Source organism: Equus asinus, chromosome X, assembly GCF_041296235.1.
Source record: "Equus asinus isolate D_3611 breed Donkey chromosome X, EquAss-T2T_v2, whole genome shotgun sequence".
In the NCBI taxonomy this organism is placed as follows: domain Eukaryota; kingdom Metazoa; phylum Chordata; class Mammalia; order Perissodactyla; family Equidae; genus Equus; species Equus asinus.
Window position 1 is genome coordinate 106,986,292 of NC_091820.1, and position 20,083 is coordinate 107,006,374.

Consider the following 20,083-nt stretch of genomic DNA (forward strand, 5'->3'; position numbering starts at 1 on the left):
AAGCCAAAATCAAAACCAGAATATCTAGAAGCATAAAGTTAAAGCCACAATTATATCTTATTCCCTTGCCTGCATCATTTCTTTTCCCCCACTACTGACAAGGTAGAGCCACAATAGTACACATAGCAGAAGTCCTCATTAATGTATACTTGGTTAGGCAGAGAGCACCAGGAAGATATTCATAATTTCTTCTTTGTCCTTCTCCTTTTCCCTCTACCCAAGATCCATAAAATTGTTGAGTCTTCCATTTTGTTAAGAAAATATCAACAGAGAAATGGAAATCTTTACCATATACCCATAGGGAAAGACTTGAGGTCAGCTTGAAAGGAACTAGCTCAATCGCAAATCATATGAAAAGCTCCAGGGCAGACAGGTGGTGGGACTATTGCAGGGGAGCACATCCAGGGTGTTTTTCAAAAGATATTGTACATCATATTGAACCTTTCAGCTGTTAGTTCCTGGTGGCACCGCAGGTTCACAAGTTTTACAGGTAAAGTTCTCAGAGCTGAGAGGCTTGAGATGGGCAAGTATGTAATGCAGAATTTGCTCAGCTGAAAGAACAAGGCTGGCAGAATCCGTCCATAGCTAAGTTTCTTTATTCAGTTCAGAATGCGGTGGTCAGATTGCACAGCCACAGACCATCAAGTCTCAGGACAATGCCTCTAGACATGCGTTTTTGGCAAATAAGTTGTGATACATATGAGATAGGTGATTTCAACTGGGGTAGCTTGGTCAAAAAATTGTATGCAGCCCATTTAGGGTCTTCCAGCAATAGAAGTGCCTCTATTGTAGTTTAAGAAGTCTCTGTCTATATTATTTAGAGAGGCTTACATTATGTAAAGGTTTATATTATTTAATAAGGGTTGACTAAATTGGGAGTGGAACTGGAGATTGGTTGTATCTCGTGATATATCTTGGAACCTGTGTCAGAAGGATTTTCTCTTTTCAAGTTGAGAATTTATATTGTTAGAGATGTGGGGTTTAAGTTTGAGTATGAGGTGGCTTATTAGTTACCAGACTTCTAGATTATTTCAGCCATTAGTAATCACAGCAAGTCCATCAGGAACAGAAGACCAGGTTGGAAGAGACCTTCATGAAATCGTTCACACAGAGAAGCATCAATCAACAGCAAGCCCTTCGACAGAAACTGGAACTTCATGGTGCAGCAGTTAACCTTCACGTGGGCGGGGAGGTTGAACATCCTGCATAGTGCTGCCAGGAAATCCCCATTTTATACTAAGAGGGGGCTGGCTGGTTGCATATGTAGGATGTCCCATCTCCCCGCCCGCTTCATCAGGACAGATTCCAGAAACACCACTCTGCCTTGCTGAAGAACCATAACGTCTGCATGTCAAGGAAATACGGATGCTGACCTACATCACTAGAAAGGCACTCTGTGTATGTAACAAATGTATTTAGTAGAGGATAGAGCGCTGAGTGCTATGACCTTGGCTCGTAAGAGGAGTGGGTATGCGAGTGCATCTGTAAGCTCATGGCCAGTCAGGATGCATTGAACTGTATTAGCCAGCTGAAGGACCTGCAGAGTTGCCAGCAACTTCACCAGCCATACAGATAATGCCTTGAGAATTGCACCTCCTACTCTCAGCACTACACCACGGTAGGGGAATTTAGTAGCTGGGCATATTTATTTAGGATGCCCAGAGGCATAGTAGCTATGAGAAAGAGTCCAATTTCTACTTGTAGAAAGAAGCAAAGGATACAGCCTGAAAAGCAGCCCAGAATTTCATGTCTGAGGGTCAAGGTAAAACAGTAAATTAAAAAAAAAAGTGTCTCAGTGTCAGAAGGAAAAAATTTGGGACCAATAGCCCATAGAAGACCCAATAATTGTAAATCAAGTTCAAGTGGGTAGAAACACAGTCTAATATCAGGGGAAAATCAAGTTACAGGGGAGTGGGTGTGATTCCAAGGGAGAAAGTTAGCGGCATGCCCCCCCCAAACATTTAGAATATATAATTGACGTCAGATGCAGTATCCAGTCATACCCGCAAACTTTGTCAAAGGCAAGGTGTTAGGAAATATCAAGAGCAGGGCTGAGCTCTCAAAAACATGGGGGCAGCAACAAAGTAGTAAAGCAAAACTCAGGCAATCCTATGGGCTGGACTCTTCTACTTTTGGATTCTATAGGGAGAACATAATCTCAGGAAAAAAATAAGCCATTTAAATGGAATATAGTTTTATCAAAAAACCAATCTTATACTTAATTTTCCAGTTTTCACCATAGAATGCTGAAGATTTCACTATGGACCTGTATAAGGGAATTACTGATCTATAGGAGATGCTGCTGGCGGACAATCAGTTCTATCAACACCACCAGCTTGACTGATGCTATTGAGTTTTCCACAGACTCTAAGTCAAGAGCTGAGTTACCAGGCCATCTCAAAAGACTGTAGTTCTACAAAGGGTTTATTCGATATGCGTTCAATTCTAGGCTAAGTTTCCCCTCAGCTGTCCTGGCTTTGGCTCTCTTTAGTTGGTGGCAAGTGGGCCAATCTTACACTAAGGAAAAGGCTGACTCAGGGTTGGGGATTTAGAGCATTTGTATCCTTTTTCTTGCCTCAGTAACACAGACTCTCCACTGGAATTCAGGACTGAGTGCGTGGTTCAGAAAATTTGTGGTTTCATGTCTAAGGACCTAAAAGTCCTGTGCAAATTATGGGCAAACTGTTGTTTATAGCATTCCCTTATAATTGTCTGTGAAGTCTGAGAGATATTCCTTCTTTCACCACTGATATTGGTCATTTGTGTCTTCTACTTTTATTTCTTCCTCAGTCTGTCTAGAAGTTTATCAATTTTACTGATCTTTTCAAAAAACCAGCATTTCATTTCATTAAATTTTCTCTATTATTATCTTTCCTCTATTTCATTGATTTCTGCTTTTATATTTATGACTTCCTTTCTTCTGATACTTGGATTTAATTTGCCTTTCTTTGACTAGAACTTTGGACTAGATTATGGATTAGAACTTTTGTCTAGAATATGGAAGCTTAGATCATGGATTTGAGATTTTCTTCTATTCTAAAATAAACCATTAATGTTAGAAATTTCCCTCTTAGTAGTGCTTTAGCACCATCACACAAATTTTGATATGTTTTAATTTTCATTTAGTTCAAATTATTTTCTAATTTGTCTTCCTCTTTGAGACATGGATTATGTAGAACTGTGTTTAATTTCCAAATACTTGGACTTTTTCAACACATCTTTTTGTTACTGGTTTTTAGATTAATTCTGTTATGGTCAGAGAACATGCATTGTATGATATCAATCATTTTAATTTCTTAAGATCTGTTTTATGACCCAGGATATGGTCTCTCCTGGTCAATTTTCCATGAGTTCTTGAAAAAAAGTGTATTCTCCTATTGTTGGGTACAGTGTTTTGTAAATGTCAATTTGGTCAAATTCATTGTTGGTGCTGTTCGAGTCTTTTATATCGTTGGTAATTTTCTGTCTACTTGTTCTGTCAATTACTGGGGAAGGGATGTTGAAATCTCAACATATAATTGTGATTGTATTTTTTACTTCTTTCTTTTCTATCATTTTTTTCATTCATGAAATTTGAAGTTCTGTTATTAGGTGCATAAATGTTTGGGATTGTTATATTCCCTTGAAGAATTGATACTCTATCATTATGAAATGGTCTCTGATGTCCCTATTAATATTCCTTGATCTGAAATTTACTCTGTCTGGTATTAATGTAGCAAGTCCAGTATTCCTTTGATTAGTGTTTGCATGATATATCTTTTTCCACCCTTTTACTGTGTATCTATTTATATCATTATATTTAAACTTATAAGATCTATTATAGGCAGCATATAATAGGGTCGTTTATTTGTGTTGTTTTTAATCCAACGTGGCTATCTTCTTAAGTTGATGAAATTTATACTTTATATATTTACATTTAATGCAATTATTGCTTTGTTTGGAATTATGTCTATTATTTTGTTTCTATTTATCTCTTCTCTTTTTCATTTATTTTTTCCTATTTCTGAATTATTTTAGGATTTGTACATTGTATTTTAGTATTCCATTTTTTGATCTATTGTGTTTCTGACTATATTTCTTTGTACAGCTTCTTATGAAGATTGCTCTCTAGATTAAAATATATGTACCTAATGCATCACAATTTCCTTGTAGTTAGTATCTTGTCACTTCAAGTGAATATAAAAACCTTATAGCAATACGGGTCGCTTTATTCTCCCCCTTTTGTTTTAGTTATACTATGGAGTACGTCTATGTACATTAAGAACCTTCTCAGACAATGTCATAATTTTTTGACGCTCACATCTATTTTAAAGAGTTACAATTTTAAAAAATCTGTTATATTTTCCCAGATTATTTACCATTTCTGTTGCTTTCCATTTATTCCTAAAGTTGATAAGTTTTTTTCTAGTATAATTTCTTTCTTTCTGAAGAACATACTTTAACATTTTTTAGAGAAAGTCACCTGGTAGTCAGTTCCTTAGTTTCCCCTTATATGAAAATCTCTTTATTTCACATTCATTTTTTTGAAGATATTTTCACTGGATATAGAATTCCTGTTGGTGATTAGACTGCCTTCTGGCCTCCATGAATTCTGATGAAAGTTCTGAAGTTGTTCAAATCACTGCTCTCCTATATGTAGAGTCCTTTTTCTCAGCTGCTTCAAGATTTTTTTCTTTATCTTTTGTTTCCACCAGATTATGATGTGGCTAGGCATGATTTTCTTTGAGTTTAATCATTTGGGTTTTGCAGAACTTCTTAAATCTGTAAATTTATTTTTCATCAAATTTGAATGTTTTAGACCATTATTTCTTCAAATATTTTTTTCTGTACCACTCTTTCTCCTCTCCTTTTCAGGTTCCAATGGCATGAATGTTAGATATGTACATATTGTTCCATAGATCCCTGCTATGTTCATTTATTTTCAATTTTTTACTCTCTCTTGTTCAGTTTGGATAATTTCTATTGATTTACATTCAGTTTTAATGACTCTTCATCTGGCATTGTATTGAGCCCATCCAGTGATTTTTTTCTTTCAGATACCATATTTTTTTTCAGCTCTAAACTCTTCATTTGGTTCTTTTTATCAGTTCTAGTTATTTGAGAAGTCCTCTTTCTGTCTATTTCAAGAGCATCCAACCTTCCTTCATTGAGCATGGTGATGGTAGCTGCTTTGAAGTCTTTGTCTGTAAATTTCTGTGCTGTCCAATTTTTGAATTTAATGTAATTGAAATGTACTTACCAAATTATTTTTTATAATAGTTGTTGTTGGTTTTTTTCTCAAATTTAAGGAGATTCCTTTTATCCCTATATAATTAAAGTTTTAATTAGGAATGGCTTCTGTATTTTATCAAATTATGCTTCAATATCTATTAAACGATCAGAACATTTTTTTTACACATGTAGTGCAAGGGGTTATTTCCACAGATTTTTATGATACTGAAGTACCCTTGCGTTCCTGGAACAATTTTTATGTTCCCATGATGCATTGTTCCTTTGATACTTTGCTGGATTCTGTTGCTTAATATTTTCTTTGTAACTTTGAATCTATAACAATGAATGCTATTTGTCTTTAATCTCATTTTTTCAGTGTTTTGTAGGTTTTGATATTGACATTAGATTGTTTTATGAAATGAATTGGGGGAACTTTTAAATCTTTTTCAGCTTGTTCATCTTTTCATATATATTAACTTAAAGACATCAGTTATAACTTCTGAGTTCCATTCTAGCTTTGAGATTACTTCACAGTTGTCCTTATATCTCTGAATTATATTACCAGAATAATGGACAATTATTCTTTTCTCTGAGGTGGGATTATGATCTGCAGGGTGGGGATATTCTTGTACGCGCTTAACAAATATTTATTGAGTGCCTAATTTGTGCCAGGCAAAGATGTTTATTTCATAAAAATAAAGCCCTTTCATATTTCATTTGCACAAATGAAATTTTGCAATGAATTTTACATTTAAATTTTACAATGTATTTTATTCAATCTTTGTCATTATCTTCAATATTGGGGAGGAATGCCTGTGATTTTTAGTTACTAAGGATCATGCAAACTTTGAACGATTAAATGAATGAATGAATGAATATATGAAAATGTCTTATGAAACACTATACACAATTTTTGCCTCTGAAAATAAGGTTTAATCTCACTCAGCTATGAATTGACTCCCCCACTGAAATTATGCTACATAGCCTCTTTGCTATGCAACTTCCACCAAACTTTTCACATCTTTCTTCTCTGCAATGTACCTGGATCATATAAATTTATCTAAAGCAAACAGACTTTAATTTCATTGAGATAACTTAAAACGTCCATTTGCCTTAAAAAGGCAAATGAGAAAACATTAAATATTCACTGAAATGCTAAATATTTTGAATTAATAGGTCTTCACTGAGGTCCAGGAAAGAATATTTTTATTAAGAATCTTTGTTGATAATCGTGATCAGTCAAGTGTGAGAAAATCTAGCTTACAGAAATGCAGAGAAATTTTTCTGCAATTATTCTTGATTATGAAGTGAATCCAGAAGTTACTGATTCAGTTCCTTCTGATATGGCATCCTTTGGGATAGTTTTTACTTTAGGTGCTTGTTCATTGACTTTGGATTTTGCTGTGTTGTATGTTTGGAAGTAGACGTCTTGGAAAAATCTGTATAAGGAACTTTGTCCTCTATTGGAAAAGCAACTATATTCATTATCTAGTAAGAAATAATGTATGGTGATAGGAGGTAACGTAGTGCTCAGGAAAAAATATCAGGTTTGGACCAAGATCTTTTATTCACACTGTGGACTTAATGAGTCCAAAACTTTATGAGACACATTTTCCTTACACTGTAGGATAAAGGAAACTACATTGTGAAATTGTTTTTTGTGTGTGGAAAAAATAAAATTAAGTCCTTAATGTTGTGTTTGGTACATGACAGATCCTGCAGAATAGCTATTGCCATTTTTGCCATTATTAAACAAGTAACAGCTGAGAACTGACCAGATAGTGTATTGACTTTGCAGAATGGATATGTACCCAAATAAGAATATACATTGTCATATGGTGAGGTTGAGTTTAGAGTGAAGTTACGATCTGTTGGGTAGGGATATTCTTTTATACATTTAACAAATATTTATTGAGTGCCTTTGCCATGCATTGATCTAAGCATTATGGATAAAATAGTGGAAAAATTAAAAAGGCAATAATGACCTACACAATGGATTTTATATTCTAGTAGTTATGGCAACAAAATTCTCCACATAATGGCAGTCAGGTGATACTTGTGCATTGGAAGCACAATTGGGAAAGTAATTTCTGAAAGTGCAACAAGTCAAGAAGAATACCCAAACCCTCAACACAGTCAACTTCCATGGAAGATACAATCTGAGGAGATTACAAGAAAATGTTGGACAGAAATGGACATTCATAACCATTTTTGCTTAGAAGAATTTCTTTGATTTCTTTAGTGCATGGTTTGAATTCTAATGATTGGTAGTTCCACTTCTGGCATGGCCAATAAGCTTCTATTGAACCAAACTTCCAGCAGATAATAACTATCAATACTAAATAAAATATGAAAACAACTACTTGAAGGTACTGGAGAAAAAACAAAACCAGAGAGATTCTGGATGGTCTCAAGACTTGGAAGAAGGGGCCAACACTGGTTGAGTTTCCAACTTTCATGACTTATAGCCTAAGTCTGTGCCATGTGAGGTGGCTAAAATTCAAAAAAAAAAATCTTCATTTTTATAGGCCAAAGAAAGTGAGGACAGAGTTTGAGGAAATCTCAAACCTGGAAGGTGAGGGAACATCTAGGGAAAGGTAGAGATAGATGGAGGGAACCACAAATTCTGCTCTGGATAACTATAAATTCTTCCTAAACATTTAGCTGACCTCTGAACCATGCATGTCTGGGGCATACTTCAAGCAGTCAAAGAAAGGATAAATGAGACAAACCAACTTTTGAAGTGTAGCCCAAGAGACAGAGATAGCAGTTTGAGTCCAAACAAGCTAGTAACCATGAAAAACAAAAACACTAACACTTTCTAGAGAAATGTAACAGAATCCAACGTTTCAACATTGTAACATTCACAATGTTTAGGTTGTAATCTAAATTTCCTTACTTTAAGAAAAAACAGGAAAATGTAACCCATTCACATACATATATATGCATGTGTGCACACACACACAAACTTTTCAACAGAGACCTATCCTATGAACACCCTGATGTTGAAATTCACACAGATTTTATCGCTATTATATTTATGTTCAATAACATAAAAGAAAATATGCTCATAATGATTGAAAATAGGAAATCTCAGAAGATAAATGAAAACAACAAAAATAATCAGATGGAAATTTGAGAGCTTAATAACAATATGTAAAATTTTTTAAAATTCCATGAATAGGCTAAACAGTGTAATGGAGATAGAGAAAATAGCCAATGTACTTGAAGATAAATCAATAGAAATTATCTGAAATCAAGATCAGAGAGAAAGATATATTTAGAAGGAAAAGAATACACTCTCAGGAACCTGTGAAACAATATAAAACATGCTGACATACATCTAATTGGAGACTTAGAGGGGAAAAGAGAAAGAATGGGACCAAAAACTATTTGAGAAGAAAAAAAGGCTGAAAATTCCTCAAATTTGGTGAAAACCATAAATTTATGGATTCATGAAGCTCAATAAATATCAAGCAGTATAAGTATGAATTAATGATTTATCTAAGAAAATTACATCATCCAAATATGCATCAATAACTCATATAGATTGAAACAGCACCAATGACAAAAATGAAAAAAACTAAAATTGACCACCTCTAAGATAGAGACCTAAGGACACATTAAATCCTGGTAAAGGCTGGGGATGCAGCCAACTAAAACAGGGGTATTAAGGGATAGGACCCCAAAACCAAATAATAATCAGTTGTATAGATCTCTTGCTAATTAGAAATAAGGTTAACCTTAAAAGTAAGGTGGTTTGATCAGTGCTGCCTCATTATCGAGAAAGTTTTTTAGATCATGAAGCACCTGTTGATTAGTCTATATCTTGACATCCTTCAGCCCTTTCCTGAAGAAACCAAAAATATCCGAAGAAGGATATTGGTCATCCCAAATATTTCCATAGCCAGATATCTACTTTTTTTCTCTTACTTCTTCTTGAAAATAGCATTCTGCATTGGTTATTTTGTAAAGTAGAAATGCTACCAAGTTTGCACAGGAGCAGAGCCCAGTATCTAAGATAGTTTTCAGTAACAACTCCAACAGACTAGAATACAACATTATAAAACAATTCAACAAAGAGCAGATAAAAAAGAGTTGACTTTTTTTGCCGGATTCAGTTGCTAGATCTTGGCTATCAATGTCATTACAGAAACTTTAAACCTGGAATGATTCTCCAGCGTGCAAACTTTAGCACTATGGAACACCACTTGTTCATTAGAGTTCATCTCAACTCTTTCATTAAGAACACCTATATTATTTGGAGCCAGCCCAGTGGCAGAGTTGTTAATTAAGTTCATGCACTCCCCTTCAGTGGCCTGGGGTTTGCAGGTTCAGATCCTAGGCATTGACCTACACACTGCTCATAAAGCCATGCTGTGGCAGTGTCCCACATATAAAATAGAGGAAGATTGGCACAGATGTTAGCTCAGGGACAATCTTTCTCAAGAAGAAAGAGGAAGATTCACAACAGATATTAGATCAGAGCCAATCTTCTTCACCAAAAAGAAAGAAAAGAACACCAATATTAAAAACAACTTATTTGAAGCATTCTGTCAATCTTGACACCAACATAGTCAGAAGTAATGCCACACCAACAATCATCATCAAAATGGAATCAGGAATTTAACTAGTATCTGGAAAAGTAGAAACAAGAGTTTTTGCCATGTATTAATATTTACTTCTAGTACCCAACAAAATATTTAACACATAGTAAGCAAATGAATAAGATAAGTTAAATTAAGGAATAAAGAATTTATGTGACAGAGAACACCAGTGTTCTGTCCTTCCACAAGAGCAACAGATGCCCTGGCAAAAATGGTCACTGTCAACTTTTATAGAACTCTGAAACCTGGGCAAAAATTTAAAACAAACAAGGGAAGGCTTGGTGAAGAAAGAAGCAACTGCTTTGTAGTAAGAGAACACTGTATCATTTTAAGTTGCCTGCCTACCATACCCTAATTTCCAGATCAGCAGCTGATTAGGGGATGACAGCTTGCCTGCCTGGTACTGGTTCTTAGTGCTAGAGGGAATAATATAGACCCTATTCTCAAAGAATTATGCTTCTCTTTTTATACTTCTCTGGTGGATCCCTGAAGTATAGGCACAAGGATATGCCTTTGTTTTACTTGACTCAGCATTCCTAGATCTAGACTGATGTTCTGGGTGGGGTTTGCCAGAAACATTTAAAAGTATAAGGATTATCTGCAGCAGACTGATACAAGAAACAACAGACCAGACAAGCAAGAGACAGGCTGAATGACCTGAGAAGGAAGAGGTTGTGCAAGGAGATATAATGGGAAATAATACATTATTTTTAAGGCATCCATATATACCACAGAGTGAAGAAGGGCACACACATGCCCAGGGATGGATGCATGCTTATAAAAAGCCTGAGAAGACACTATTCTTTCACCTATGCTTGAGCTGACCTTCAGCCTCTGAGCCTCTGTGCAAGCCTAAATTGAAAGCTAACACAAAGTTATAAACAGCCTCACTAATTGTTGAAGAGGAGTCCCCAAACAGAGCTGATCTGCAAAGACTAAGAATTTTTTTTCTTTCTTTGTGTATAAATGTCTAAGAAACCTCTACCACAACACTCACTAGATGGCCAGTAAGCTGACATAACACTGATTTCAGTGGCTACACAAGATAGAGAAAACAGACTTTGTAAAAGTAGTTTAGAAAAATCACTAAATAGGCAAAGAAAATTAACTCACAAGTAGGAATAACTAACCACAGGAAGGGGGGAAATCTGATTTCCAGAGATGCCACATTATAATATTCAAAGTGTTCAAGTGTCACCAAAATTATGAGGAATGCAAAGAAACTGGAAAGTATGGCCTATTCATAGGAAAAAATAAATTAATAGAAAATGATCCTGAGGAAGCCCAGGCATCAAACTTACAAGACAAACACTTTAAATCAACTCTCTCCAATATGCTGAAATAGTCAAAGGAAACCATGAACAAAGAACAAAAGGAAACCAGGAGAACTCTGTCTCAATATAGAGAAAATATCAATAAAGGGATAGAAATTATAAAAATAAATCAAATAGAAATTTGGATACAACAACTGAAATAAAATTTCAGTACAGTAACTAAAATGAAAAATTCACTAGATTGATTCAACAGCGGAATTGAGCAGATGTAAGGAAGAATCGGGGAATTTGAAAATAGGTCAATTGAGATTATCCAGAAAGAGAAAAGAATGAAGAAAAATGAACAGCACCTGAGAGACACATGAGACACAATCAAGTTTACTAATACACACATAATGAGAGTGCCAGAAGGATAGAGGGAATGAAAAGGGCAGAAAGAATAAAGAAATAATGGCCAAAAATTATCAACTTTGGGGAAAGACATGAGTCTACACATCTGATAAGCTCAATGAACTCCAAGCATAAATTACTCCAAGAGAGCCAAATCAAGACAAATTATGGTCAATATTGCTAGGGATCATTAACAAGATTAACAATGAATTTATCTTTAGAAACCATGGAAGCCTGTAGCCAGTAGGATGACATATTTATTTAAAGTTCTTAACCCAAAACAAAAAACCAAAAAATTCTTATCAACCAAGAATTCTATATATTGCAAAACCATCCTGATAAAAATGGAAGAAATTGAGATTTATTGCACAGTATAGTGAATATAGACAACAATATTGTACTATAATTGTCAAACTTGCTAAAGACCAGAACTTAATTATTCCAACTACTAAAAAGAAAGGATAATTATGTAACATGATAGAGGTGCTAATTATTGCTACAGTGGCAATCATATTACAATATATAAATGTATCAAATTAATATGATGTACACCTTAAACTTCCACAATGTTATATATCAAATATATTTCAATTTTTTTTAAATCTCTTGGTTAACAAAAACTGAGGAAATTCATTACTAGTACACTTGCTCTACAAAAAATGTTAAAGGGAGTCCATCAGGATAAAAGGAAAGGTGATTAGACAGTAACTCAAAGGCTTAAGAAGAAATATACAATAAAGGTAGCTACATGGGTAAATATAAAATCCAATATAAGTTTACTATTGATTTGTTATTCCTCTTTTGGTTTACTATCTTACATAAAAGGCAAATACATAAGACAATCCTTATAAATCTATGTTAACGAGCATGCAATGTATAAAGATGTAATTTGTGACAATAATAAATAAAGAGGAAGGAGATATAAATGAGCAAACACTTTGTATACTATTGAAACTAAGTTTGCATTATTTAAAACGTAGTTGTTATAATGTTAGGTGATAATTTTAATTCCCAAGTTAACCTAAGGAAAAAACTAAAATAATATACAGAAAAAGAAACAAGAAATAAATCAAATGGTATCCTATGAAATCAGTTAATCACAAACAAAGGCAATAACAAAGGAATTTATCAGGAAAATGGCATGCATCAGATAGAAAACAAATAGTAAATGGTGTAAATAAGTTCTTTCTTCAATTACTTTAAAAGTGAATGAATTAAACTCTCCAGTTAAAGGGCAGAGATTGGGAGAATGGTTAAAAATGCATGATGTCAGAATGAATTTAAACAATAAAAATCATGGGGCCGGCTCCATGGCCGAGTGGTTAAGTTTGTGCACTCTACTGTGGTGGCCCAGGGTTCGGATCCTGGGCACGAACATGGCACCGCTCATCAGGCCACGTTGAGGCGGCGTCCCACATCCCACAACTAGAAGGACCTGCAACTAAGATATACAACTGTGTACAGGGGGGGGTTGGGGAGATAAAGCAAAAAAAAAAAGAAAGATTGGCAACAGTTGTTAGCCCAGGTGCCAATCTTAAGAAGAAAAAATAAATAAATAAAAATCTTCATATATATGCTGTCAGTAACAGACTTATTTTAGATCCAAAGTCACAAATAGCTTGAAAGGAAAAGAAAAGAAAGGATATTCCATGCAAATAATAACCAAAACGAGGTGAAGTTGCTAAATTAGTATCAGGCAAAACAGAACTTAAGACAAAAATTGTTATGAGAGACAAAAAAGGGCATTATATATTGGGTAAAAGGGTCAAACCATCAAGAAGATATAAAAATTATGAATATATAGGCACCTAACAACAGAGACCAAAAAATATAGAAAGCAAAACTAACAGAAATGAAGGAGGAATAAACCAGATCTATAATACTACTTGGAGACATCAATACCCCATTTTAAATAATGGATAGAACAACTAGACAGAAGATCAAAAAGAAAATAGAGGGCTTGAACAATACCATAAAGCAACTAACTCTAACAGACATATAGAACACCCCATCCAACAACAGCATAAAAAGCACTTTTCTCAAGTGCACATGGAACATTCTCTGGGATGGGCCAAATATTAGGTCTCAAAACAAGCATAAAAAATGTAAAATATTATCATTCAAAGTATATTTTCCACAATGGAATGAAATTAACAGCAGACTGAAAAACTCATAAATATGTGGAAATTAAACACCTCACTCAATATTAAACAACCAATGGATCAAAAAAGAAATTACAGATAAGATTAGAAAATATTTTGAGAAGAGTAAAATGAAAACTTAACAAAACTTATGGGACGGAGCTAAAGCAGTGCTCAGAGGGAAATTTATAGCTGTAAACGCCTACATTTAAAAAGAAAGGTCCAAAATCAATAACCTAACTTTAGATCTTAAGGAACTAGAAAAGAAGAATAAACTTAACCCAAGATGGCAAAAGAAAGGATATGGTATAGATTTAAATGGAGATAAATAAAATAGACAATAGAAAGAAAGAAATACAATTAAGAAGGCCAAAAATTGGTTCTTTGAAAAGCCAACAAAGCTGATAAACCTTTAGCTAGAGTGATTAAGAAAAAAAGAGAGAAGGTACAAATTACTGAAATTTTAAATGAAAGTGGGAGAGGGCATAATTACTGACATTACAGAAGTTAAAAGGATTATAAAATTATACAGTGAGCACTTGTACTCAAACAAATCAGATAATCTAGATGCAATGGACAAATCCTTAAACACACAAACTACCAAAAGTAACTCAAGAAGAAATAGAGAATCTTATGAGACTTATAACAAGTAAAGATATTGAATCAGGAATCAAAAAAATCTTCCAACAAGGAAAGTCCAGGACCAGATGGCTTCACTGGCAAATTTTATGAAACCTTTAAAGAAGAATTAACATCAATTCTTTTCAAACTTCTTCAAAATAGAAGATGAGGGAACACTTTGTAACTCATTTTATGAGACCAGAATTATCCAGATAACAAATCCAGATAATGACATCACAAGAAAAGACATGTGGGCCGGCCTGGTGGTGCAGCGGTTAAGTTCGCACATTCTGGTTCTCGGCGGCCCTGGGTTCGCCGGTTCGGATCCCAGGTGTGGACATGGCACCGCTTGGCATGCCATGCTATGGTAGGCGTCCCACATATAAAGTAGAGGAAGATGGGCACGATGTTAGCTCAGGGCCAGGCTTCCTCAGCAAAAAGAGGAGGACTGGCAATAGTTAGCTCAGGGCTAATCTTCCTTAAAAACAAAACAAAACAAGAGAAGACATGTATAGACCAACATCATTCATGAATATAGATGCAAAAATCCTCAACAAAGTACTAGCCAACTAAATTCAGCATCATATTATACACTGTGACCAAGTGGGATTTATTCCAGGAATGCAAGTGTAGTTCAATATACAAAAATCAATGTAATGCATCACATTAATAAAATAAAGGTAAGAAAACCATGTGACCACTTCAATTGATGCAGAAAAACCATTTGAGAAAATTCATCACTCTTTCATGGCAAAAATACTCAACAAACTAAGAATGGAAGGAAACTTCCTCAACATGATAAAGGGCATTCATGAAAAGCCCACAGCTAACACCCTGCTCAATAGTGAAAGAATGAAAGATTTCATTTTAAGATCAGAAAAAGACAGGATGTCTGCTCATACTACTTCCATTCAACATTGTACTGGGAAGTCTATCTAGAGCAATTAAGTAAGAAAGAAAATAAAAGGCAGAGGAAAATTAGAAAAGAAAAAATAGCATTGTTTCTCTTCACAGATGGACATGAACTTATATATAGAAAATCCTCAAGACCCCCCCCATACAAAAATAAATCTAATAAATCAATTCAGTGAAATTGCAGGATAGAAGATTAACACATGAAAATGAGTTCTAGTTTTATACACTAGCAGTGAGCAATCCATAAAGGAAATTAAGAAAACAAATCCATTTACAAGAGCATCAAAAATATCTCAAGTGATAAAAGCATCAGGCATAAAAAGGAATGAGGTACTGATAACATGCTACAAAATGGATGAACCTCAAAAACAGTATGCTAAGTGAAAGAAAAAGTGAAAAACGAAAGGTCACATATTGTATGACTTCACTTATATGAAATATACAGATTAGCTAAATCCATAGAGACAAAAAGCTGATTAGAGATTGTGAGGTATTGGGGAAGTGGAGAATGGGTAGTGACTGCTTGCTAATGGGTAGTGGTTTCCTTTGGGATGATGAAATGTTTTAGAACTAGAAAGAGGTGATAGTTGAATAATACTTTGAATGTACTAAGTGCCACTGGATTGTACACTTTAAAGTTATTAATTTTATGCTATGTAAATTTTACCTCAATAAAAAACAATGTACAGAACACTGAATGCATTATCATCATCATTGTCAGCATCATCATTACTGTGGAAAATAATGTTTCCCAAATTTCAGTCTTTAAAAAGCTTAGATTATGAGAGGAAAAATAAGTAGACTAAAATTGAAAACTATAGTCAGTATAACTTGGATAATATGTTCTTGTTTTCTCTCTGTTCTCTTTTAGATTATGTCTGGCCACTACCTAGATATTTGTGCCCCGTCTGGATTTCTTTGGATGTTTTATTTTCTACAGCGTCCATCATGCACCTCTGCGCTATCTCGCTGGATCGGTATGTAGCAATACGTAATCCTATTGAGCATAGCCGTTTCAATTCGCGGACTAAGGCCATCATGAAGATTGCTATAGTTTGGGCAATTTCTATAGGTAATTAACTTTCTTGGCCATTAGAATTGCAGCGGCTATGCTCAATACTTTCGGATTATGTACTGTGAACAACGTACAGACGTCGACTGGTAACATTTGCGTTTAATCGGGATTCTTCTATTTAATAATTATTCTTAACCTATTTATCTGATATTTAGGTTAACAATAATGAAATAAATGTAATGTGTATGAATACGTAAATGCTAAGTTTCCATTTATGCTGCTAAATTATTTTATGCATTGATATGCCAATGAATTCTGCAGCACAGACACAAGATCTTTGAGAAATTTAAGACGATTTGAAGATGACAAAGATATATGGCAAAGTCCAAATTTTGAAAATAAAGCATTTAAATCTTACGGAACATAAATATATTCCAGAATATTAATCTTAACGTTTTTATTCTAATTCCATATATTCTTCAGTTGAAAAAGTAATAGTTCAATACAAATCTTCATGAAGTAAACGTATCTAAATTTATACTTTTAATCAATCTAAAATATACTATCTCTCCTCTGTTTTTAAATATCTTCTTGGATTCTGGTTATATAAAAAGGAGAAAAATCTATTGGTTTCTTTAAAGATTTGGAAGAGGTTGAAGGGAAAGAAATGATCATCTTATTGTATATTTGAGATATTCATAAATGCCATAACAACACTAATATTCAAGTCACAAAACTTAACCCATTAAAATATAAGGGCTTTTACAATTCTTTTTTTCCTTTTTTTTCTCTTCCAGTTGGAACTTGCATTTAGTGTCTCATTAAATTATTTTTCTTCAAAGTTATGTTTCTGTAAAAGATTTTGGTAAAGTTTACAAGATCAAGACCTCTATGCAATCTTCACTGATATCATCTAAAGATTTTGACGCTAGGTTTACTGATAAAATAAGTTTTTAAGATTGTTCTATTATAGGTGAAGATAGATTAGATAGAGAGAGAGAGAGAGACAGAGAGAGAGAGACACATCTTTGGATTAAAAGCAATGAAACTTCTCCCAGAAAAAAGGTGAATTTATATACATAATTCGACATACATATGCAAATGCTCACAGATTTTACCCCTTCCACCTAGAAGAGCTCATCTAAAAAGATACCCGTTCTTATGGTGCTCACAAAGGAAATACACTGCTAAATTAAATTAGACTATTAGAGGCATCAGCTTCTAATAATGACAGTAATTTTCAATGACTCGTGCTTAAGACAACTAAAAATATGGAAACAATTCTATAAGCATTGAGAAGATAATAAGTGAGAGATCCAGAAAAAGACAGGAATTCAGGAAAAATGAGTATGACTTTGAGGTCACTTTTGCCAATGAAGCATGTGCTAACGTGAAGATGTGACTGACAGATTAAGAAGCTCGTTTTACAGTGTCAAGAGCAAAGGAGGATCAAAGCTGGAATACAAAGCCTGGCAAGGGTCAACCAACTGACTTACTTTTGCATCCCAAAGGCCTGTACACTAGAAATAAGGATAGACCAGGATTAAACCACCCTTGACCAGGAATTCAGGCCTGCTTCAAGTCACCTATGTAACCAAGAAAAATCTTGAGCCTAGAAATTAGGTTAAGGAAATTTCAAATTCTTCATGTTTCCAAATTTTTTGGTATAAGAAAAAAAATCATCTTCTTAGGCTCAAATTACTTCTTTCCATAATTTTCAATTCTAGTAACTGGAATGTAATGATAAAAAGACACATGAAGAGACAAGACAACATGAACCAGATCTAACACAATAAAGGATAATACACGTGAACCCACAGACACACAAGACAGTTGAATTACCGGACACAGACTTTAAATAACTATTTGTAATGTGCACGTGGAAAGTACAAGCTGAACTTAAATATTTCATCGAAAAATTGCAAACTATAAAAAGTGACATTTAACACTTGAGAAACAACTAGAAAATCTGGAGCTTATACACAACATGAAAACTTCAGAACTCCAAGACAGGTAAGACATGGCTAAACAGAGCATTACTCGAGGTCAGTTAGAAGAAACTGATGAATGAAGCAAGAAAAATTGGAAGGATGGAAAAGAGAGAAGACAGAATAAGAGGATAATAAACATACAGTATAACATGAGAAGAGTTCCACAGATGAGAAAAGAATGGCAGAAAAGTAGTATTTGAACAGGACGATTGTGTTGCTGTATTAATAATCTGTCAGAATAGACTTTTCAGCAAAAAAATTATTTTAAAGAAAAGATTACTTGATAATAAAGATTTAATTCAACTGGAATATATAGCATAATGAACTTGCTTGTATATAATATTATGGCTTCAACATTACTAAATCAAAAATGGACAGAACTATAAAAATTGATGAAAGACACTGATTCCCACATTTAAAGAACTCACCAGGTCTCAAGCAGAATGAATAAAAGGGAATCAACATTTAGAACCATCATAGTGACATTGCAGAAAAAAATGTATCAGCTTTAAAGAAAAAAAAATAAAGAGATCAACTTCAATAGAGAAATGATAAGATGGATGAATGCCTTCTCAACAGCAACAATGAAAACTAGAAGATGTTGAAATGGTAGTGTCAATGTGCTGATAAAAAGTGAATGCTAAATTAGAATCATATACTCAGCAAAATTATACCTCAAGAATCTAAGTGCAATACAGAAATTAGCAGACAAGCAAAAACTAAGAGAACACGACAAAAGCAGACTCCTACTTAAAGAAATACTGAAGAGTGTTCTTAAAACAAATGAAAATGACCACAGATGGAAAGTTGGAGATGCAGGAAGCAATTCAGAGCAATGAAAATGGTAAATGTGTGGTTAAATATAAACAAACATTGAATGTGTAAAACAATAATAATGTCTTCTGGAGCTCAGAATATTTATGGAACTAAAATGTGCAAAACAATAGCATATAGGTAAAGAGGATTGAAAGTAAACTTTCCTCATTGCCCAGGAGAAAGATAAAAATGATATTTAATATTAAGCTTTGATGAATACAGTATAACTTGCTGTACATTCAAGAGTAATCACTAATAGAAAATGAATGTTTAACTTCCAAATTTACAGAGGAATATTATAGAATAATAAGATAAGTCCAAAAGAAGGCAATAAAAGATAGAAAAAGGAACACAGATCAGGTGGGAAATTATAAAACACATACTAAGACGGCATAATTAAAACCAAATACATTGATAATTATATTAATTGAAAATGGGACTGAATATTCTAAGACTGTCAGGATTTGAAAAAGCAATCCAACTATGGGTTTATAAGAGGCATACATAAATCATAAAGGAATCAAGGGATAAAAAAGGTACTTTACACAAACACTAACCAGCAGAAAGATTGTGTAGCTATATTAATAATCTGTCAGAATAGACTTTTCGGTGAAAAATTATTTTAAAGAAAGGTTACTTGATAATGAAGAAAGATTTAATTCATCTGGAAGACATAATGAATTTGCCTGTATATAATAGTATACACTCAACATTACTAAATCAAAAATGGACAGAACTATAGAAACAGATAGACAAATCTACAATCATGCTATATAATTTTAACACACCTTTATCAGTGATTGTATAATGAGAATGAACAAAGCTTAACTCATTGACAAGTGAAAAATACATATTCCCATTATTTGCACAAAAATTATTTATCAAAATTGACCTTATATTTGGCCATAAATTAATTCTCAATAAATTTCAAAGTGCTGAAATCATAAAGTGTATATTCTTTTTCTGAAATTCAAATGAAGTAGAAATATTTACAAAAAAGTAATTAGAAAATTTCTATATATTTTGAAATTAAGAAATTATTTCCCAACAAATTATTACCCAATGGATTTAGAATCCACTAATGATTCTTCCTTGGACCATT

At 33.8% G+C, this 20,083-nt stretch overlaps 1 protein-coding gene across 1 annotated transcript in view; it reads left to right on the forward strand.

The window, feature by feature from the left end:
* The window catches only part of HTR2C (5-hydroxytryptamine receptor 2C), a 304,194-nt gene that overhangs the window by 216,875 nt on the left and 67,236 nt on the right, over window positions 1–20,083 (forward strand). Inside the window, exon 5 of the mRNA XM_070502826.1 lies at window positions 16,031–16,231. Coding sequence (XP_070358927.1) covers window positions 16,031–16,231 — 201 coding nt within the window. The remainder of the gene's footprint in view (window positions 1–16,030; window positions 16,232–20,083) is intronic.